Below are 22999 nucleotides of genomic sequence, written 5' to 3' on the forward strand. Positions count from 1 at the left end.
TTATCTCTATAAAGCTGCTTTGAGACAATGTCTATTTCTTAAAGTGCTATACAAATAAAAATGAGTTGAATTGAATTAAACAGATCAGAAAGGTGTCTATGGGATAAATGCAAGCAATTTTAAAGCGGATTAAAAAGGAAATTCTATTCATTTTGTAATGCCAGGGAATTGATTTAGTTACTGTAAGCAAAGCAAAGGCAACCAAATACTGAGTGCTGTTTTTAAAAAAAATTAATACATGAATGTATACCTTCATACCTATACTTTAGCTCATCTTAAAATCGGGTGCTGTTATGAAAGGGAGCCTGTGATATGTATAACAGATCTAAAGAGAAATATTAGAAAATAAGAGGTGAAATTCTGACCAATCATCTCAGATTCATCTTCTGATCTCAAACCCAAATATCTTCATTGCAAAGTAAATACTAATAAAATGGCTTCATTTTCCAGCAATTTTAAGGCACCTTTAGTTACTTGAACTGTCTTGAAAGGTCACTTACAGCAGAAACTATAGAACAATAATAATATTGTTGTTAATACTGTATACTGTTAATACTGTACTATTTAATACTCATATTGTCCATATTGTCTTACATTCTATATTGTATTGTATAGCCTGTTTTGGCTTGTCTTGTCTGTTTTGTCTGGTATAGTCCAAGCTATATGTGTTTTGTTATTTATGTCTGTACTTTTGAGAGTAACAAATGGGTGGAACCAAATTCTTTGTGTGTGTCAACACAATTGGCCAATAAACCTGATTCTAAATCTGATTCTGATTCTTATATTAAAGACAGATTCCTGTTTGGCCTTTTATTTTGCATGTACTGACAGATATATTAACCTCATAATTGGCTGTTTTTGTTTAAACATTGTTAAAATTATAGATTGTCAAGTGGTCTATCTAAATCTCTCTCTCTTTTAGTTGTCATTTATGAGAATCATGTAATGTCTAGAGGCAGTTTCACTTTAAATTAGTATGTGCATGGCACGTTTTGCCAATACTAAAACAAGAAATAATATAGGTTTTGGTTTAACAGCGTTTTTAATTGTAAAGTTTATTAACATTTACAACAAACAACTTAGCAGCTTTACATGAATGCATACCAGATGCATTTGAATCGCAATGTTTTTAATACAGGAGAAATCTCAGGTTCATGGTACAATATTAAAATGCTTACAGTTTTGGGGGAATTACTGTTTAATAATGCATAAAATATACAATTAAATATTTGATGTCTTATATTTTAGTATGAGTTTCCATGTATAGAAAACAGTTCAGTAAGCAAAATGGTGTTTGGAGTATTTAGTTGGTCTTGGTGAAGGACTCATACAGAGAGGTGAGTTGGTCCTTCAGGTTCTGGGTGTAAGGGTCCAGTTTCTCTCTCAGATCTTCAGAATAAGGAGCCAGACCCTGTTGAACCAAAGCAGCTCTCTCAGCTAACTTGGCTTGAAGATCCTCAGTCAGAGGGGCCACGGTCTTCTGGAATTCCTGCAGGTGCTGATCTACTTTCTGTCTGATATCTTCAGTGTAGGGATCCAGCTGGGACTGCAGCTCCTTCACTTTCTCCTCCAGATTTCCCCTGAGCTCCTCTGTCTTCTGCAGCACAGTGGTTTTCAGAGCTTCAGTGTCAATGGACTCAGCATAGGGAGCCACAGCTACTCTCAGCTCCTCCATTTTCTGCTGAATTTGGGTCTTCATATCATCAGCATAGGGCTCCAGTTTGCCCTTCACAGTGGTCAAGTCCTGCTCAAGACGTTCCTTCAGAACCTCAGCCTTCTGGAAAATCTTGGTCATGATGTCCTGGGCCATGGGGCTTACTTGTTTCTGGAGAGTGACAGCATACTCACTGGCCATATTAGTGCCATCTGTAAATCTAGCACTATGAAGTAAAAACAAGAATCATGATTATATAAGAAAATAACTTTAGATACAATCTAAACAGTAAGCATCGTTTTTTTACTTACTTGAATTCCTGGCCAAGATGAGACTCTCTAATTGTTTTCAGTGTGTCCTCAGCAGTGTGTGTTGCCTTGGCAACATAGTCCCAAAAGCATCAGTCAATTGTTCCAGCTGTGGTTTGGGCTCATCAGCATAGAGCAAGTTGGCTTGGCAGCCTGTTGAAAGAACCAAACAATTTAGTTACAAAGTTTTTACAATGAGTTCTTAAGACTGTAGGATTGTGTATTTTTTATATGGATATTAACATTCCAGGCTACATTAGCTTACAAGGACTGAAATGATCGTACCTGTGAATACAGCCAGAGCCAGTACCAAAAAGACCTTCATGTTTCTTGCTTTGATTCTGAAAAAACAAAGAAGCAAATTAACTATTGCAGTTGATAAACTGAATAAATATGTAGACATTAACAACAATGTATAACAACAATTACAGTCAGTACAAGATTTTTCTTACCTGCTCTATAAAACACCAGCTGTATGTATGCAAGACTGCCTTAGTCGCCAGTATATATACTGTAGAGAGGTGTGAGTTGTATTGAAAACTCAAAGTCCAGGAGGTAGTGCAGTGCTGACAACCCTCCACATCATAACTTCCTAAGTTGACCATCGGTTACCACACAGTCTGAGCTTCATGTAGTGTGCTAATAAACATCTGAATGTCATGTAATAAAAGCACAGATAACATACAGGAATGGGAAAAATGTAATCATTATGTTTCAACAGAGCAACTTTTAAAATATGTCCTGTGGGATTTCAAATGAGTTTTAAGAACTTGAGTAGTGGTGTTACTATTGAACTGTGTATGTCTTAATATTTTTATTACTGTAAAGCCACTTTGTGACAATATCCATTGTTAAAGGTGGAACAGAAACAAAATATATTGAATTGAATTAAATGAGTATACCTTAGCCAGAAGCTTACAGCTATTTGTATCTGTATACACACAGTTTTCATACTTTAATTAATGAACTTGACTATACAATCCATCTATATATTCCAGTCTCCATTCCACACTGTCATTTTCATTATTTGCCCATGGTTATTAACCCAAGTAACCTAAATACCCTGTTAGTTTTAGTCATATACCTGCAGTTAGATTTAAATACTTCTGTTGTAGATACTTGTGTTTTTGACCACCAGGAAGGTAATAAAATCACAAAATGTGATTGACAGATGTTTCTTGATACCCAAATGTGCTCTGTTACATTGATTGTTAGTTCTGAATTTTCCAATATTGGTTTAAACCCAGAGTTTTGCCTGTAAATTTGTCGATAAACAGGATAAAAATAAATATAAGTGAAGGGCAAATGGAAAGACAATCAAAACCACTGCACAAGCATTCGTCATAGCAAACATTATGCACCAGTCTGGTTTTCAGTCAGAAAGCTTTTATTTGTCACAGTCACCACTGGCTCACATTAGTGAAAAACTTACAATTACAAGGAACAAACTTATAAGCACTAAACTTATACATTGTTTATTATAACTTCATAACCTACTTATCTGTATGAAGCTGCTTTGAGATAATGTCCATTTCTTAAAGTGCTATACGAATAAAAATTAGTTGAATTGAATTAAATAGACCAGAAAGGTGTCTATGGGATAAATGCAAGCAATTTTAAAGCGGATTAAAAGGAAATTCTATTCATTTTGTAATGCCAGGAATTGATTTAGTTACTGTAAGCAAAGCAAAGGCAACCAAATACTAAGTGTTGTTTTGAAAAAAAAAAAATTAATACATGAATGTATACCTTCATACCTATACTTTAACTCATCTTAAAATCGACTGCTGTTATGAAAGGGAGCCTGTGATATGTATAACACATCTAAAGACAAATATTAGAAAATAAGAGGTGAAATTCTGACCAATCATTTCAGATTCATCTTCTGAGCTCAAACCCAAATATCTTCATTGCAAAGTAAATACTAATAAATTGGCTTTATTTTTCCAGCAATTTTAAAGCACCTTTAGTTGCTTGAACTGTCTTGAAAGGTCACTTACAGCAGAAACTTTAGAACAATAATAATATTGTTGTTAATACTGTATACTGTTAATACTGTACTATTTAATACTCATACTGTCCATATTGTCTTAAATTCTATATTGTATTGTATAGCCTGTTTTATCTTGTCTTGTCTGTTTTGTCTGGTATAGTCCAAGCTAAATGTGTTTTGTTATTTATGTCTGTACTTTTGAGAGTCACAAATGGGTGGAACCAAATTTTTTGTGTGTGTCAACACAATTGGCCAATAAACCTGATTCTAAATCTGATTCTGATTCTTATATTAAAGACAGATTCCTGTTTGGCCTTTTATTTTGCATGTACTGACAGATATATTAACCTCATAATTGGCTGTTTTTGTTTAAACATTGTTAAAATTATAGATTGTCAAGTGGTCTATTTAAATCTCTCTCTTTTTGGTGTCATTTATGAGAATCATGTAATGTCTAGAGGCAGTTTCACTTTAAATTAGTATGTGCATGGCACGTTTGCCAATACTAAAACAAGAAATAATATAGGTTTTGGTTTTACAGTGTTTTTAATTGTAAAGTTTATTAACATTTACAACAAACAACTTAGCAGCTTTACATGAATGCATACCAGATGCATTTGAATGCAATGTTTTTAATACAGGAGAAATCTCAGGTTCATGGTACAATATTAAAATGCTTACAGTTTTGGGGGAATTACTGTTTAATAATGCATAAAATATACAATTAAATATTTGATGTCTTATATTTTAGTATGAGTTTCCATGTATAGAAAACAGTTCAGTAAGCAAAATGGTGTTTGGAGTATTTAGTTGGTCTTGGTGAAGGACTCATACAGAGAGGTGAGTTGGTCCTTCAGGTTCTGGGTGTAAGGGTCCAGTTTCTCTCTCAGATCTTCAGAATAAGGAGCCAGACCCTGTTGAACCAAAGCAGCTCTCTCAGCTAACTTGGCTTGAAGATCCTCAGTCAGAGGGGCCACGGTCTTCTGGAATTCCTGCAGGTGCTGATCTACTTTCTGTCTGATATCTTCAGTGTAGGGATCCAGCTGGGACTGCAGCTCCTTCACTTTCTCCTCCAGATTTCCCCTGAGCTCCTCTGTCTTCTGCAGCACAGTGGTTTTCAGAGCTTCAGTGTCAATGGACTCAGCATAGGGAGCCACAGCTACTCTCAGCTCCTCCATTTTCTGCTGAATTTGGGTCTTCATATCATCAGAATAGGGCTCCAGTTTGCCCTTTACAGTGGTCAAGTCCTGCTCAAGACGTTCCTTCAGAACCTCAGCCTTCTGGAAAATCTTGGTCATGATGTCCTGGGCCATAGGGCTCACTTGTTTCTGGAGAGTGACAGCATACTCACTGGCCATATTAGTGCCATCTGTAAATCTAGCACTATGAAGTAAAAACAAGAATCATGATTATATAAGAGAAAATAACTTTAGATACAATCTAAACAGTAAACACAGTTTTTTACTTACTTGACTTCCTGGCCAACTTGAGACTCTCTAATTGTTTTCAGTGTGTCCTCAGCAGTGTGTGTTGCCTTTGCAACATAGTCCCAGAAAGCATCAGTCAATTGTTCCAGCTGTGGTTTGGGCTCATCAGCATAGAGCAAGTTGGCTTGGCAGCCTGTTGAAAGAACCAAACACTTTATTTACAAAGTTTTTACAATGACTTCTTAAGACTGTAGGATTGTGTATTTCAATATGGATATTAACATTGCAGGTTACATTAGCTTACAAGGACTGAAATGATCGTACCTGTGAATACAGCCAGAACCAGTACCAAAATGACCTTCATGTTTCTTGCTTAGATTCTAAAAATAAAACAAATAAGCAAATTAACTGTTGCAGTTAATAAACTGAATAAATATGTAGACATTAACAACAATGTATAACAAACATTACAATCAGTACAAGATTTTTCTTACCTGCTCTATAAAACACCAGCTGTATGTATACAAGACTGCCTTAGTCGCCAGTATATATACTGTAGAGAGGTGTGAGTTGTATTGAAAACTCAAAGTCCAGGGGGTAGTGCAGTGTTGACAACCCTCCACATCATAACTTCCTAAGTGGACCATCGGTTACCACACAGTCTGAGCTTCAAGTAGTGTGCTAATAAACATCTGAATGTCATGTAATAAAAGCACAGATAACATACAGGCATGGGAAAATTTTAATCATAATGCTTCAACAGAGCAACTTTTAAAATATGTCCTGTGGGATTCCATATGAGTGTTAAGAGTTGAAGTAGTGGTGTTTCTATTGAGCTGTGTATGTCTTAATATTTTTATTACTGTAAAGCAACTGTGGCAATATCCATTGTTTAAAGTGGAACGGAAATATAATATAATTCAATGAAATGTGTATACCCTATTCATTAGCTTTCAACTATTTGCATCTGTATACACACAATCCTCATTTTTCAATTAGTCAACTTGACTATACAATCCATCTATATAATCCATTCTCCATTCCACACTGTCATTTTCATTCTTTGCCTATGGTTATTAACCAAAGTAACACAAATACCTTGTTAGTTTTATTCATATACCTGCAGTTAGATATAAATACTTCTGTTGTAGATACTAGTGTTTTTGACCACCAGGAAGGTTATAAAATCACAAAATGTGATTGACAGATGTTTCTTGATACCCAAATGTGCTCTGTTACATTGATTGTTAGTTCAGAATTTTCCATTATTGGTTTAAACCCGGAGTTTTGCCTGTAAATTTGTTGGTGAACAAGGTCAAATAAATATAAGTGAAGGGAAAGCATTCGTCATAGCAAACATTATGCACCAGTCTGGTTTTCAGTCAGAAAACTCTTATTTGTCACAGTCACCGCTGAATCGCTCATTAGTAATAACCTAACAATTATAAGGAACAAACTTATAGGCACTAAACCTATATTATTTAATAAAACTTTATAACCACCTTATCCCTATAAAGCTGCTTTCAGGCTTTGTCCATTATTTAAAGTGCTATACAAATGAGTTGAATTGAATTGAATAGACCAGAGAGGTGTCTATGGAATAAATGCAAGCAATTTTAAAGCGGATTAAAAGGAAATTCTATTCATTTTGTAATGCCAGGAATTGATTTAGTTACTGTAATCAAAGCAAAGGCAACCAAATACTAAGTGTTGTTTTAAAATACATTTACATAAATATATGTATATCATTGTACCTATCCTTTAGCTCATCTTAAAATCTTAAAATTGAGTGCTGTTACCGAAGGGAGCCTGTGATAAGTATAACACATCTGAAGAAAAATATTAGAAAATGAGAGGTGAAATTCTGACCAATCATCTCAGATTCATCATCTGATATCAAACCCAAATATCTTCATTGCAAAGTAAATACTAATAAATTGGCTTTATTTTTCCAGCAATTTTAAAGCGGATTAAAAGGAAATTCTATTCATTTTGTAATGCCAGGAATTGATTTAGTTACTGTAAGCAAAGCAAAGGCAACCAAATACTAAGTGTTGTTTTAAAATACATTTACATAAATATATGTATATCATTGTACCTATCCTTTAGCTCATCTTAAAATCGACTGCTGTTATGAAAGGGAGCCTGTGATATGTATAACACATCTGAAGAAAATATTAGAAAATAAGAGGTGAAATTCTGACCAATCATCTCAGATTCATCATCTGATATCAAACCCAAATATCTTTATTGCAAAGTAAATACTAATAAATTGGCTTTATTTTTCCAGCAATTTTAAAGCGGATTAAAAGGAAATTCTATTCATTTTGTAATGCCAGGAATTGATTTAGTTACTGTAAGCAAAGCAAAGGCAACCAAATACTAAGTGTTGTTTTAAAATACATTTACATAAATATATGTATATCATTGTACCTATCCTTTAGCTCATCTTAAAATCGACTGCTGTTATGAAAGGGAGCCTGTGATATGTATAACACATCTGAAGAAAATATTAGAAAATGAGAGGTGAAATTCTGACCAATCATCTCAGATTCATCATCTGATATCAAACCCAAATATCTTCATTGCAAAGTAAATACTAATAAATTGGCTTTATTTTTCCAGCAATTTTAAAGCGGATTAAAAGGAAATTCTATTCATTTTGTAATGCCAGGAATTGATTTAGTTACTGTAAGCAAAGCAAAGGCAACCAAATACTAAGTGTTGTTTTAAAATACATTTACATAAATATATGTATATCATTGTACCTATCCTTTAGCTCATCTTAAAATCGACTGCTGTTATGAAAGGGAGCCTGTGATATGTATAACACATCTAAAGACAAATATTAGAAAATGAGAGGTGAAATTCTGACCAATCATCTCAGATTCATCATCTGATATCAAACCCAAATATCTTCATTGCAAAGTAAATACTAATAAATTGGCTTTATTTTTCCAGCAATTTTAAAGCGGATTAAAAGGAAATTCTATTCATTTTGTAATGCCAGGAATTGATTTAGTTACTGTAAGCAAAGCAAAGGCAACCAAATACTAAGTGTTGTTTTAAAATACATTTACATAAATATATGTATATCATTGTACCTATCCTTTAGCTCATCTTAAAATCGACTGCTGTTATGAAAGGGAGCCTGTGATATGTATAACACATCTGAAGAAAATATTAGAAAATAAGAGGTGAAATTCTGACCAATCATTTCAGATTCATCTTCTGAGCTCAAACCCAAATATCTTCATTGCAAAGTAAATACTAATAAATTGGCTTTATTTTTCCAGCAATTTTAAAGCGGATTAAAAGGAAATTCTATTCATTTTGTAATGCCAGGAATTGATTTAGTTACTGTAAGCAAAGCAAAGGCAACCAAATACTAAGTGTTGTTTTAAAATACATTTACATAAATATATGTATATCATTGTACCTATCCTTTAGCTCATCTTAAAATCGACTGCTGTTATGAAAGGGAGCCTGTGATATGTATAACACATCTGAAGAAAATATTAGAAAATGAGAGGTGAAATTCTGACCAATCATTTCAGATTCATCTTCTGAGCTCAAACCCAAATATCTTCATTGCAAAGTAAATACTAATAAATTGGCTTTATTTTTCCAGCAATTTTAAAGCGGATTAAAAGGAAATTCTATTCATTTTGTAATGCCAGGAATTGATTTAGTTACTGTAATCAAAGCAAAGGCAACCAAATACTAAGTGTTGTTTTAAAATACATTTACATAAATATATGTATATCATTGTACCTATCCTTTAGCTCATCTTAAAATCTTAAAATTGAGTGCTGTTACCGAAGGGAGCCTGTGATAAGTATAACACATCTGAAGAAAATATTAGAAAATGAGAGGTGAAATTCTGACCAATCATTTCAGATTCATCTTCTGAGCTCAAACCCAAATATCTTCATTGCAAAGTAAATACTAATAAATTGGCTTTATTTTTCCAGCAATTTTAAAGCACCTTTAGTTACTTGAACTGTCTTGAAAGGTCACTTACATGAGAAACTTTAGAACAATAATAACACTGTTTTTAATACTGTATACTGTTAATACTGTATACTGTTAATACTGTATACTGTTAATACTGTATACTGTTAATACTGTATACTGTTAATACTGTATACTGTTAATACTGTACTATTTAATACTCATACTGTCCATATTGTCTTACATTGTCTATATTGTATCATATAGCCTGTTTTGTCTTGTCTTGTCTGTTTTGTCTTGTCTTGTCTGTTTTGTCTTGTATATTCCAAGCTGAATGTATAGTTTTTATTTATGTCTGTACTTTGAGAGTCACTAACAGCTGGAACCAAATTCCTTCTGTGTGTCAACACACTTAGTCAATAAACCTGATTCTGATTCTTATCAACCTCATAATTGGCTGTTTTTGTTTAAACATTGTTAACATGAAAGATCTGTCTAGTGGTCTATCTAAATTTCTCTCTTTTTGGTGTCATTTTGAGAATCATGGAATTACTTTAAATTAGTATGTGCATGCCACATTTTTCCAATACAAAAAACAAGAAATGAAAAAGGTTTTGGTTTTACAGCTTTTATAATTGTTAAGATTATGAATATTTACAACAAACAACTTAGCAGCTTTACATGAATGCATACCAGATGCATTTGAATGGCAATGTTTTTAACACAGGAAAACTCTCAGGTTCATGGTACAATATTAAAAAGCTTACAGTTTGGGCGAATCATTCTTCAATAATGCATGAAATATACAATAAAATATTTAATGTCTTATATTTTAGTATGAGTTTCCATGTATAGAAAACAGTTCAGTAAGCAAAATGGTGTTTGGAGTATTTAGTTGGTCTTGGTGAAGGACTCATACAGAGAGGTGAGTTGGTCCTTCAGGTTCTGGGTGTAAGGGTCCAGTTTCTCTCTCAGATCTTCAGAATAAGGAGCCAGACCCTGCTGAACCAAAGCAGCTCTCTCAGCAAACTTGGCTTGAAGATCCTCAGTCAGAGGGGCCACGGTCTTCTGGAATTCCTGCAGGTGCTGATCTACTTTCTGTCTGATATCTTCAGTGTAGGGATCCAGCTGGGACTGCAGCTCCTTCACTTTCTCCTCCAGATTTCCCCTGAGCTCCTCTGTCTTCTGCAGCACAGTGGTTTTCAGAGCTTCAGTGTCAATGGACTCAGCATAGGGAGCCACAGCTACTCTCAGCTCCTCCATTTTCTGCTGAATTTGGGTCTTCATATCATCAGAATAGGGCTCCAGTTTGCCCTTTACAGTGGTCAAGTCCTGCTCAAGACGTTCCTTCAGAACCTCAGCCTCCTGGAAGATCTTGGTCATGATGTCCTGGGCCATAGGGCTCACTTGTTTCTGAAGAGTGACAGCATACTCACTGGCCATATTAGTGCCATCTGTAAATCTAGCACTATGAAGTAAAACAAGAATCATGATTATATAAGAAAATAACTTTAGATACAATCTAAACAGTAAACACAGTTTTTACTTACTTGACTTCCTGGCCAAGTTGAGACTCTCTAATTGTTTTCAGTGTGTCCTCAGCAGTGTGTGTTGCCTTTGCAACATAGTCCCAGAAAGCATCAGTCAATTGTTCCAGCTGTGGTTTGGGCTCATCAGCATAGAGCAAGTTGGCTTGGCAGCCTGTTGAAAGAACCAAACACTTTATTTACAAAGTTTTACAATGACTTCTTAAGACTGTAGGATTGTGTATTTCAATATGGATATTAACATTGCAGGTTACATTAGCTTACAAGGACTGAAATGATCGTACCTGTGAATACAGCCAGAGCCAGTACCAAAAAGACCTTCATGTTTCTTGCTTTGATTCTGAAAAAACAAAGAAGCAAATTAACTATTGCAGTTGATAAACTGAATAAATATGTAGACATTAACAACAATGTATAACAACAATTACAGTCAGTACAAGATTTTTCTTACCTGCTCTATAAAACACCAGCTGTATGTATGCAAGACTGCCTTAGTCGCCAGTATATATACTGTAGAGAGGTGTGAGTTGTATTGAAAACTCAAAGTCCAGGAGGTAGTGCAGTGCTGACAACCCTCCACATCATAACTTCCTAAGTGGACCATCGGTTACCACACAGTCTGAGCTTCATGTAGTGTGCTAATAAACATCTGAATGTCATGTAATAAAAGCACAGATAACATACAGGAATGGGAAAATGTAATCATTATGTTTCAACAGAGCAACTTTTAAAATATGTCCTGTGGGATTACATATGAGTGTTAAGAACTTGAGTAGTGGTGTTACTATTGAACTGTGTATGTCTTAATATTTTTATTACTGTAAAGCCACTTTGTGACAATATCCATTGTTAAAGGTGGAACAGAAACAAAATATATTGAATTGAATTAAATAGACCAGAAAGGTGTCTATGGGATAAATGCAAGCAATTTTAAAGCGGATTAAAAGGAAATTCTATTCATTTTGTAATGCCAGGGAATTGATTTAGTTACTGTAAGCAAAGCAAAGGCAACCAAATACTAAGTGTTGTTTTGAAAAAAAAATTAATACATGAATGTATACCTTCATACCTATACTTTAACTCATCTTAAAATCGACTGCTGTTATGAAAGGGAGCCTGTGATATGTATAACACATCTAAAGACAAATATTAGAAAATAAGAGGTGAAATTCTGACCAATCATTTCAGATTCATCTTCTGAGCTCAAACCCAAATATCTTCATTGCAAAGTAAATACTAATAAATTGGCTTTATTTTTCCAGCAATTTTAAAGCGGATTAAAAGGAAATTCTATTCATTTTGTAATGCCAGGGAATTGATTTAGTTACTGTAAGCAAAGCAAAGGCAACCAAATACTAAGTGTTGTTTTGAAAAAAAATTAATACATGAATGTATACCTTCATACCTATACTTTAACTCATCTTAAAATCGACTGCTGTTATGAAAGGGAGCCTGTGATATGTATAACACATCTAAAGACAAATATTAGAAAATAAGAGGTGAAATTCTGACCAATCATTTCAGATTCATCTTCTGAGCTCAAACCCAAATATCTTCATTGCAAAGTAAATACTAATAAATTGGCTTTATTTTTCCAGCAATTTTAAAGCACCTTTAGTTGCTTGAACTGTCTTGAAAGGTCACTTACAGCAGAAACTTTAGAACAATAATAATATTGTTGTTAATACTGTATACTGTTAATACTGTATACTGTTAATACTGTATACTGTTAATACTGTATACTGTTAATACTGTATACTGTTAATACTGTATACTGTTAATACTGTATACTGTTAATACTGTATACTGTTAATACTGTATACTGTTAATACTGTATACTGTTAATACTGTATACTGTTAATACTGTATACTGTTAATACTGTATACTGTTAATACTGTATACTGTTAATACTGTATACTGTTAATACTGTATACTGTTAATACTGTATACTGTACTATTTAATACTCATATTGTCCATATTGTCTTACATTGTCTATATTGTATTGTATAGCCTGTTTTGTCTTGTCTTGTCTGTTTTGTCTTGTCTTGTCTGTTTTGTCTTGTATATTCCAAGCTGAATGTATAGTTTTTATTTATGTCTGTACTTTTGAGAGTCACTAACAGCTGGAACCAAATTCCTTCTGTGTGTCAACACACTTAGTCAATAAACCTGATTCTGATTCTTATCAACCTCATAATTGGCTGTTTTGTTTAAACATTGTTAACATGAAAGATCTGTCTAGTGGTCTATCTAAATTTCTCTCTTTTGGTGTCATTTTGAGAATCATGGAATTACTTTAAAAGACCTTCATGTTTCTTGCTTTGATTCTGAAAAACAAAGAAGCAAATTAACTATTGCAGTTGATAAACTGAATAAATATGTAGACATTAACAACAATGTATAACAACAATTACAGTCAGTACAAGATTTTTCTTACCTGCTCTATAAAACACCAGCTGTATGTATGCAAGACTGCCTTAGTCGCCAGTATATATACTGTAGAGAGGTGTGAGTTGTATTGAAAACTCAAAGTCCAGGAGGTAGTGCAGTGCTGACAACCCTCCACATCATAACTTCCTAAGTTGACCATCGGTTACCACACAGTCTGAGCTTCATGTAGTGTGCTAATAAACATCTGAATGTCATGTAATAAAAGCACAGATAACATACAGGAATGGGAAAATGTAATCATTATGTTTCAACAGAGCAACTTTTAAAATATGTCCTGTGGGATTTCATATGAGTGTTAAGAACTTGAGTAGTGGTGTTACTATTGAACTGTGTATGTCTTAATATTTTTATTACTGTAAAGCCACTTTGTGAATATCCTGCAGGTGCTGATCTACTTTCTGTCTGATATCTTCAGTGTAGGGATCCAGCTGGGACTGCAGCTCCTTCACTTTCTCCTCCAGATTTCCCCTGAGCTCCTCTGTCTTCTGCAGCACAGTGGTTTTCAGAGCTTCAGTGTCAATGGACTCAGCATAGGGAGCCACAGCTACTCTCAGCTCCTCCATTTTCTGCTGAATTTGGGTCTTCATATCATCAGAATAGGGCTCCAGTTTGCCCTTTACAGTGGTCAAGTCCTGCTCAAGACGTTCCTTCAGAACCTCAGCCTCCTGGAAGATCTTGGTCATGATGTCCTGGGCCATAGGGCTCACTTGTTTCTGGAGAGTGACAGCATACTCACTGGCCATATTAGTGCCATCTGTAAATCTAGCACTATGAAGTAAAAACAAGAATCATGATTATATAAGAGAAAATAACTTTAGATACAATCTAAACAGTAAACACAGTTTTTTACTTACGTGACTTCCTGGCCAAGTTGAGACTCTCTAATTGTTTTCAGTGTGTCCTCAGCAGTGTGTGTTGCCATGGCAACATAGTCCCAGAAAGCATCAGTCAATTGTTCCAGCTGTGGTTTGGGCTCATCAGCATAGAGCAAGTTGGCTTGGCAGCCTGTTGAAAGAACCAAACACTTTATTTACAAAGTGTTTACAATGACTTCTTAAGACTGTAGGATTGTGTATTTCAATATGGATATTAACATTGCAGGTTACATTAGCTTACAAGGACTGAAATGATCGTACCTGTGAATACAGCCAGAGCCAGTACCAAAATGACCTTCATGTTTCTTGCTTAGATTCTAAAAATAAAACAAATAAGCAAATGAACTGTTGCAGTTAATAAACTGAAAAAAATATGTAGACATTAACAACAATGTATAACAACAATTACAGTCAGTACAAGATTTTTCTTACCTGCTCTATAAAACACCAGCTGTATGTATACAAGACTGCCTTAGTCGCCAGTATATATACTGTAGAGAGGTGTGAGTTGTATTGAAAACTCAAAGTCCAGGAGGTAGTGCAGTGTTGACAACCCTCCACATCATAACTTCCTAAGTGGACCATCGGTTACCACACAGTCTGAGCTTCAAGTAGTGTGCTAATAAACATCTGAATGTCATGTAATAAAAGCACAGATAACATACAGGAATGGGAAAATGTAATCATTATGTTTCAACAGAGCAACTTTTAAAATATGTCCTGTGGGATTCCTTGTGAGTGTTAAGAGTTGAAGTAGTGGTGTTTCTATTGAGCTGTGTATGTCTTAATATTTTTATTACTGTAAAGCCACTTTGTGACAATATCCATTGTTAAAGGTGGAACAGAAACAAAATATATTGAATTGAATTAAATGAGTATACCTTAGCCAGAAGCTTACAGCTATTTGTATCTGTATACACACAGTTTTCATACTTTAATTAATGAACTTGACTATACAATCCATCTATATAATCCAGTCTCCATTCCACACTGTCATTTTCATTCTTTGCCTATGGTTATTAACCCAAGTAACCTAAATACCCTGTTAGTTTTAGTCATATACCTGCAGTTAGATTTAAATACTTCTGTTGTAGATACTTGTGTTTTGACCACCAGGAAGGTAATAAAATCACAAAATGTGATTGACAGATGTTTCTTGATACCCAAATGTGCTCTGTTACATTGATTGTTAGTTCTGAATTTTCCAATATTGGTTTAAACCCAGAGTTTTGCCTGTAAATTTGTCGATAAACAGGATAAAAATAAATATAAGTGAAGGGCAAATGGAAAGACAATCAAAACCACTGCACAAGCATTCGTCATAGCAAACATTATGCACCAGTCTGGTTTTCAGTCAGAAAGCTTTTATTTGTCACAGTCACCACTGGCTCACATTAGTGAAAAACTTACAATTACAAGGAACAAACTTATAAGCACTAAACTTATACATTGTTTATTATAACTTCATAACCTACTTATCTGTATGAAGCTGCTTTGAGATAATGTCCATTTCTTAAAGTGCTATACGAATAAAAATGAGTTGAATTGAATTAAATAGACCAGAAAGGTGTCTATGGGATAAATGCAAGCAATTTTAAAGCGGATTAAAAAGGAAATTCTATTCATTTTGTAATGCCAGGGAATTGATTTAGTTACTGTAAGCAAAGCAAAGGCAACCAAATACTAAGTGTTGTTTTGAAAAAAAATTAATACATGAATGTATACCTTCATACCTATACTTTAACTCATCTTAAAATCGACTGCTGTTATGAAAGGGAGCCTGTGATATGTATAACACATCTAAAGACAAATATTAGAAAATAAGAGGTGAAATTCTGACCAATCATTTCAGATTCATCTTCTGAGCTCAAACCCAAATATCTTCATTGCAAAGTAAATACTAATAAATTGGCTTTATTTTTCCAGCAATTTTAAAGCACCTTTAGTTGCTTGAACTGTCTTGAAAGGTCACTTACAGCAGAAACTTTAGAACAATAATAATATTGTTGTTAATACTGTATACTGTTAATACTGTACTATTTAATACTCATACTGTCCATATTGTCTTAAATTCTATATTGTATTGTATAGCCTGTTTTATCTTGTCTTGTCTGTTTTGTCTGGTATAGTCCAAGCTAAATGTGTTTTGTTATTTATGTCTGTACTTTTGAGAGTCACAAATGGGTGGAACCAAATTTTTTGTGTGTGTCAACACAATTGGCCAATAAACCTGATTCTAAATCTGATTCTGATTCTTATATTAAAGACAGATTCCTGTTTGGCCTTTTATTTTGCATGTACTGACAGATATATTAACCTCATAATTGGCTGTTTTTGTTTAAACATTGTTAAAATTATAGATTGTCAAGTGGTCTATCTAAATCTCTCTCTTTTAGTTGTCATTTATGAGAATCATGTAATGTCTAGAGGCAGTTTCACTTTAAATTAGTATGTGCATGGCACGTTTTGCCAATACTAAAACAAGAAATAATATAGGTTTTGGTTTAACAGCGTTTTTAATTGTAAAGTTTATTAACATTTACAACAAACAACTTAGCAGCTTTACATGAATGCATACCAGATGCATTTGAATGGCAATGTTTTTAATACAGGAGAAATCTCAGGTTCATGGTACAATATTAAAATGCTTACAGTTTTGGGGGAATTACTGTTTAATAATGCATAAAATATACAATTAAATATTTGATGTCTTATATTTTAGTATGAGTTTCCATGTATAGAAAACAGTTCAGTAAGCAAAATGGTGTTTGGAGTATTTAGTTGGTCTTGGTGAAGGACTCATACAGAGAGGTGAGTTGGTCCTTCAGGTTCTGGGTGTAAGGGTCCAGTTTCTCTCAGATCTTCAGAATAAGGAGCCAGACCCTGCTGAACCAAAGCAGCTCTCTCAGCAAACTTGGCTTGAAGATCCTCAGTCAGAGGGGCCACGGTCTTCTGGAATTCCTGCAGGTGCTGATCTACTTTCTGTCTGATATCTTCAGTGTAGGGATCCAGCTGGGACTGCAGCTCCTTCACTTTCTCCTCCAGATTTCCCCTGAGCTCCTCTGTCTTCTGCAGCACAGTGGTTTTCAGAGCTTCAGTGTCAATGGACTCAGCATAGGGAGCCACAGCTACTCTCAGCTCCTCCATTTTCTGCTGAATTTGGGTCTTCATATCATCAGAATAGGGCTCCAGTTTGCCCTTCACAGTGGTCAAGTCCTGCTCAAGACGTTCCTTCAGAACCTCAGCCTCCTGGAAGATCTTGGTCATGATGTCCTGGGCCATAGGGTAATAAAATCACAAAATGTGATTGACAGATGTTTCTTGATACCCAAATGTGCTCTGTTACATTGATTGTTAGTTCTGAATTTTCCAATATTGGTTTAAACCCAGAGTTTTGCCTGTAAATTTGTCGATAAACAGGATAAAAATAAATATAAGTGAAGGGCAAATGGAAAGACAATCAAAACCACTGCACAAGCATTCGTCATAGCAAACATTATGCACCAGTCTGGTTTTCAGTCAGAAAGCTTTTATTTGTCACAGTCACCACTGGCTCACATTAGTGAAAAACTTACAATTACAAGGAACAAACTTATAAGCACTAAACTTATACATTGTTTATTATAACTTCATAACCTACTTATCTGTATGAAGCTGCTTTGAGATAATGTCCATTTCTTAAAGTGCTATACGAATAAAAATGAGTTGAATTGAATTAAATAGACCAGAAAGGTGTCTATGGGATAAATGCAAGCAATTTTAAAGCGGATTAAAAGGAAATTCTATTCATTTTGTAATGCCAGGAATTGATTTAGTTACTGTAAGCAAAGCAAAGGCAACCAAATACTAAGTGTTGTTTTGAAAAAAAAAAAATTAATACATGAATGTATACCTTCATACCTATACTTTAACTCATCTTAAAATCGACTGCTGTTATGAAAGGGAGCCTGTGATATGTATAACACATCTAAAGACAAATATTAGAAAATAAGAGGTGAAATTCTGACCAATCATTTCAGATTCATCTTCTGAGCTCAAACCCAAATATCTTCATTGCAAAGTAAATACTAATAAATTGGCTTTATTTTTCCAGCAATTTTAAAGCACCTTTAGTTGCTTGAACTGTCTTGAAAGGTCACTTACAGCAGAAACTTTAGAACAATAATAATATTGTTGTTAATACTGTATACTGTTAATACTGTACTATTTAATACTCATACTGTCCATATTGTCTTAAATTCTATATTGTATTGTATAGCCTGTTTTATCTTGTCTTGTCTGTTTTGTCTGGTATAGTCCAAACAAAATATATTGAATTGAATTAAATGAGTATACCTTAGCCAGAAGCTTACAGCTATTTGTATCTGTATACACACAGTTTTCATACTTTAATTAATGAACTTGACTATACAATCCATCTATATAATCCAGTCTCCATTCCACACTGTCATTTTCATTCTTTGCCTATGGTTATTAACCCAAGTAACCTAAATACCCTGTTAGTTTTAGTCATATACCTGCAGTTAGATATAAATACTTCTGTTGTAGATACTTGTGTTTTTGACCACCAGGAAGGTTATAAAATCACAAAATGTGATTGACAGATGTTTCTTGATACCCAAATGTGCTCTGTTACATTGATTGTTAGTTCTGAATTTTCCAATATTGGTTTAAACCCAGAGTTTTGCCTGTAAATTTGTCGATAAACAGGATAAAAATAAATATAAGTGAAGGGCAAATGGAAAGACAATCAAAACCACTGCACAAGCATTCGTCATAGCAAACATTATGCACCAGTCTGGTTTTCAGTCAGAAAGCTTTTATTTGTCACAGTCACCACTGGCTCACATTAGTGAAAAACTTACAATTACAAGGAACAAACTTATAAGCACTAAACTTATACATTGTTTATTATAACTTCATAACCTACTTATCTGTATGAAGCTGCTTTGAGATAATGTCCATTTCTTAAAGTGCTATACAAATAAAATGAGTTGAATTGAATTAAATAGACCAGAAAGGTGTCTATGGGATAAATGCAAGCAATTTTAAAGCGGATTAAAAAGGAAATTCTATTCATTTTGTAATGCCAGGGAATTGATTTAGTTACTGTAAGCAAAGCAAAGGCAACCAAATACTAAGTGTTGTTTTGAAAAAAAAAAAATTAATACATGAATGTATACCTTCATACCTATACTTTAACTCATCTTAAAATCGACTGCTGTTATGAAAGGGAGCCTGTGATATGTATAACACATCTAAAGACAAATATTAGAAAATAAGAGGTGAAATTCTGACCAATCATTTCAGATTCATCTTCTGAGCTCAAACCCAAATATCTTCATTGCAAAGTAAATACTAATAAATTGGCTTTATTTTTCCAGCAATTTTAAAGCACCTTTAGTTACTTGAACTGTCTTGAAAGGTCACTTACAGCAGAAACTTTAGAACAATAATAATATTGTTGTTAATACTGTATACTGTTAATACTGTACTATTTAATACTCATACTGTCCATATTGTCTTAAATTCTATATTGTATTGTATAGCCTGTTTTATCTTGTCTTGTCTGTTTTGTCTGGTATAGTCCAAGCTAAATGTGTTTTGTTATTTATGTCTGTACTTTTGAGAGTCACAAATGGGTGGAACCAAATTTTTTGTGTGTGTCAACACAATTGGCCAATAAACCTGATTCTAAATCTGATTCTGATTCTTATATTAAAGACAGATTCCTGTTTGGCCTTTTATTTTGCATGTACTGACAGATATATTAACCTCATAATTGGCTGTTTTTGTTTAAACATTGTTAAAATTATAGATTGTCAAGTGGTCTATCTAAATCTCTCTCTCTTTTAGTTGTCATTTATGAGAATCATGTAATGTCTAGAGGCAGTTTCACTTTAAATTAGTATGTGCATGGCACGTTTTGCCAATACTAAAACAAGAAATAATATAGGTTTTGGTTTAACAGCGTTTTTAATTGTAAAGTTTATTAACATTTACAACAAACAACTTAGCAGCTTTACATGAATGCATACCAGATGCATTTGAATGCAATGTTTTTAATACAGGAGAAATCTCAGGTTCATGGTACAATATTAAAATGCTTACAGTTTTGGGGGAATTACTGTTTAATAATGCATAAAATATACAATTAAATATTTGATGTCTTATATTTTAGTATGAGTTTCCATGTATAGAAAACAGTTCAGTAAGCAAAATGGTGTTTGGAGTATTTAGTTGGTCTTGGTGAAGGACTCATACAGAGAGGTGAGTTGGTCCTTCAGGTTCTGGGTGTAAGGGTCCAGTTTCTCTCTCAGATCTTCAGAATAAGGAGCCAGACCCTGTTGAACCAAAGCAGCTCTCTCAGCTAACTTGGCTTGAAGATCCTCAGTCAGAGGGGCCACGGTCTTCTGGAATTCCTGCAGGTGCTGATCTACTTTCTGTCTGATATCTTCAGTGTAGGGATCCAGCTGGGACTGCAGCTCCTTCACTTTCTCCTCCAGATTTCCCCTGAGCTCCTCTGTCTTCTGCAGCACAGTGGTTTTCAGAGCTTCAGTGTCAATGGACTCAGCATAGGGAGCCACAGCTACTCTCAGCTCCTCCATTTTCTGCTGAATTTGGGTCTTCATATCATCAGCATAGGGCTCCAGTTTGCCCTTCACAGTGGTCAAGTCCTGCTCAAGACGTTCCTTCAGAACCTCAGCCTTCTGGAAAATCTTGGTCATGATGTCCTGGGCCATGGGGCTTACTTGTTTCTGGAGAGTGACAGCATACTCACTGGCCATATTAGTGCCATCTGTAAATCTAGCACTATGAAGTAAAAACAAGAATCATGATTATATAAGAGAAAATAACTTTAGATACAATCTAAACAGTAAGCATCGTTTTTTTACTTACTTGAATTCCTGGCCAAGATGAGACTCTCTAATTGTTTTCAGTGTGTCCTCAGCAGTGTGTGTTGCCTTGGCAACATAGTCCCAGAAAGCATCAGTCAATTGTTCCAGCTGTGGTTTGGGCTCATCAGCATAGAGCAAGTTGGCTTGGCAGCCTGTTGAAAGAACCAAACAATTTAGTTACAAAGTTTTTACAATGAGTTCTTAAGACTGTAGGATTGTGTATTTTTTATATGGATATTAACATTCCAGGCTACATTAGCTTACAAGGACTGAAATGATCGTACCTGTGAATACAGCCAGAGCCAGTACCAAAAAGACCTTCATGTTTCTTGCTTTGATTCTGAAAAAACAAAGAAGCAAATTAACTATTGCAGTTGATAAACTGAATAAATATGTAGACATTAACAACAATGTATAACAACAATTACAGTCAGTACAAGATTTTTCTTACCTGCTCTATAAAACACCAGCTGTATGTATGCAAGACTGCCTTAGTCGCCAGTATATATACTGTAGAGAGGTGTGAGTTGTATTGAAAACTCAAAGTCCAGGAGGTAGTGCAGTGCTGACAACCCTCCACATCATAACTTCCTAAGTTGACCATCGGTTACCACACAGTCTGAGCTTCATGTAGTGTGCTAATAAACATCTGAATGTCATGTAATAAAAGCACAGATAACATACAGGAATGGGAAAATGTAATCATTATGTTTCAACAGAGCAACTTTTAAAATATGTCCTGTGGGATTTCAAATGAGTGTTAAGAACTTGAGTAGTGGTGTTACTATTGAACTGTGTATGTCTTAATATTTTTATTACTGTAAAGCCACTTTGTGACAATATCCATTGTTAAAGGTGGAACAGAAACAAAATATATTGAATTGAATTAAATGAGTATACCTTAGCCAGAAGCTTACAGCTATTTGTATCTGTATACACACAGTTTTCATACTTTAATTAATGAACTTGACTATACAATCCATCTATATAATCCAGTCTCCATTCCACACTGTCATTTTCATTCTTTGCCTATGGTTATTAACCCAAGTAACCTAAATACCCTGTTAGTTTTAGTCATATACCTGCAGTTAGATTTAAATACTTCTGTTGTAGATACTTGTGTTTTTGACCACCAGGAAGGTTATAAAATCACAAAATGTGATTGACAGATGTTTCTTGATACCCAAATGTGCTCTGTTACATTGATTGTTAGTTCTGAATTTTCCAATATTGGTTTAAACCCAGAGTTTTGCCTGTAAATTTGTCGATAAACAGGATAAAAATAAATATAAGTGAAGGGCAAATGGAAAGACAATCAAAACCACTGCACAAGCATTCGTCATAGCAAACATTATGCACCAGTCTGGTTTTCAGTCAGAAAGCTTTTATTTGTCACAGTCACCACTGGCTCACATTAGTGAAAAACTTACAATTACAAGGAACAAACTTATAAGCACTAAACTTATACATTGTTTATTATAACTTCATAACCTACTTATCTGTATGAAGCTGCTTTGAGATAATGTCCATTTCTTAAAGTGCTATACGAATAAAAATGAGTTGAATTGAATTAAATAGACCAGAAAGGTGTCTATGGGATAAATGCAAGCAATTTTAAAGCGGATTAAAAAGGAAATTCTATTCATTTTGTAATGCCAGGGAATTGATTTAGTTACTGTAAGCAAAGCAAAGGCAACCAAATACTAAGTGTTGTTTTGAAAAAAAAAAAATTAATACATGAATGTATACCTTCATACCTATACTTTAACTCATCTTAAAATCGACTGCTGTTATGAAAGGGAGCCTGTGATATGTATAACACATCTAAAGACAAATATTAGAAAATAAGAGGTGAAATTCTGACCAATCATTTCAGATTCATCTTCTGA

General features: G+C 34.3%; 4 protein-coding genes and 1 pseudogene across 4 annotated transcripts; all 5 read right to left on the minus strand.

Moving 5' to 3' along the window:
• Positions 1-1037: 1037 nt before the first annotated feature.
• LOC124383828 lies at positions 1038-2454 on the minus strand (annotated as a pseudogene).
• Positions 2455-4603: 2149 nt separating this feature from the next.
• Positions 4604-5751, minus strand: LOC124383827 (apolipoprotein A-IV-like). Its single transcript, XM_046846154.1, has 3 exons — positions 5707-5751; positions 5425-5575; positions 4604-5338 (listed from the first exon to the last, which is right to left on the minus strand). The coding sequence occupies exons 1-3, from the start codon at positions 5744-5746 to the stop codon at positions 4762-4764; spliced, it is 768 nt and encodes a 255-aa protein (XP_046702110.1). The 5' UTR covers positions 5747-5751; the 3' UTR covers positions 4604-4761.
• Positions 5752-9948: 4197 nt separating this feature from the next.
• LOC124383826 (apolipoprotein A-IV-like) lies at positions 9949-11374 on the minus strand. Its single transcript, XM_046846153.1, has 4 exons — positions 11335-11374; positions 11168-11223; positions 10887-11037; positions 9949-10804 (listed from the first exon to the last, which is right to left on the minus strand). The coding sequence occupies exons 2-4, from the start codon at positions 11205-11207 to the stop codon at positions 10228-10230; spliced, it is 768 nt and encodes a 255-aa protein (XP_046702109.1). The 5' UTR covers positions 11208-11223; positions 11335-11374; the 3' UTR covers positions 9949-10227.
• A 2312-nt stretch (positions 11375-13686) lies between these two features.
• Positions 13687-14672, minus strand: LOC124385008 (apolipoprotein Eb-like). Its single transcript, XM_046848054.1, has 4 exons — positions 14644-14672; positions 14473-14528; positions 14191-14341; positions 13687-14104 (listed from the first exon to the last, which is right to left on the minus strand). The coding sequence occupies exons 2-4, from the start codon at positions 14510-14512 to the stop codon at positions 13687-13689; spliced, it is 609 nt and encodes a 202-aa protein (XP_046704010.1). The 5' UTR covers positions 14513-14528; positions 14644-14672.
• A 5617-nt stretch (positions 14673-20289) lies between these two features.
• On the minus strand, positions 20290-21601 carry LOC124384821 (apolipoprotein A-IV-like). Its single transcript, XM_046847748.1, has 4 exons — positions 21562-21601; positions 21395-21450; positions 21112-21262; positions 20290-21024 (listed from the first exon to the last, which is right to left on the minus strand). Exons 2-4 carry the CDS (start codon positions 21432-21434, stop codon positions 20448-20450), a joined length of 768 nt encoding a protein of 255 aa, XP_046703704.1. The 5' UTR covers positions 21435-21450; positions 21562-21601; the 3' UTR covers positions 20290-20447.
• Between the last annotated feature and the right edge of the window lie 1398 nt (positions 21602-22999).

The sequence above is a fragment of the Silurus meridionalis genome, chromosome 4 (assembly GCF_014805685.1).
Source record: "Silurus meridionalis isolate SWU-2019-XX chromosome 4, ASM1480568v1, whole genome shotgun sequence".
Taxonomy (NCBI): Eukaryota; Metazoa; Chordata; class Actinopteri; order Siluriformes; family Siluridae; genus Silurus; species Silurus meridionalis.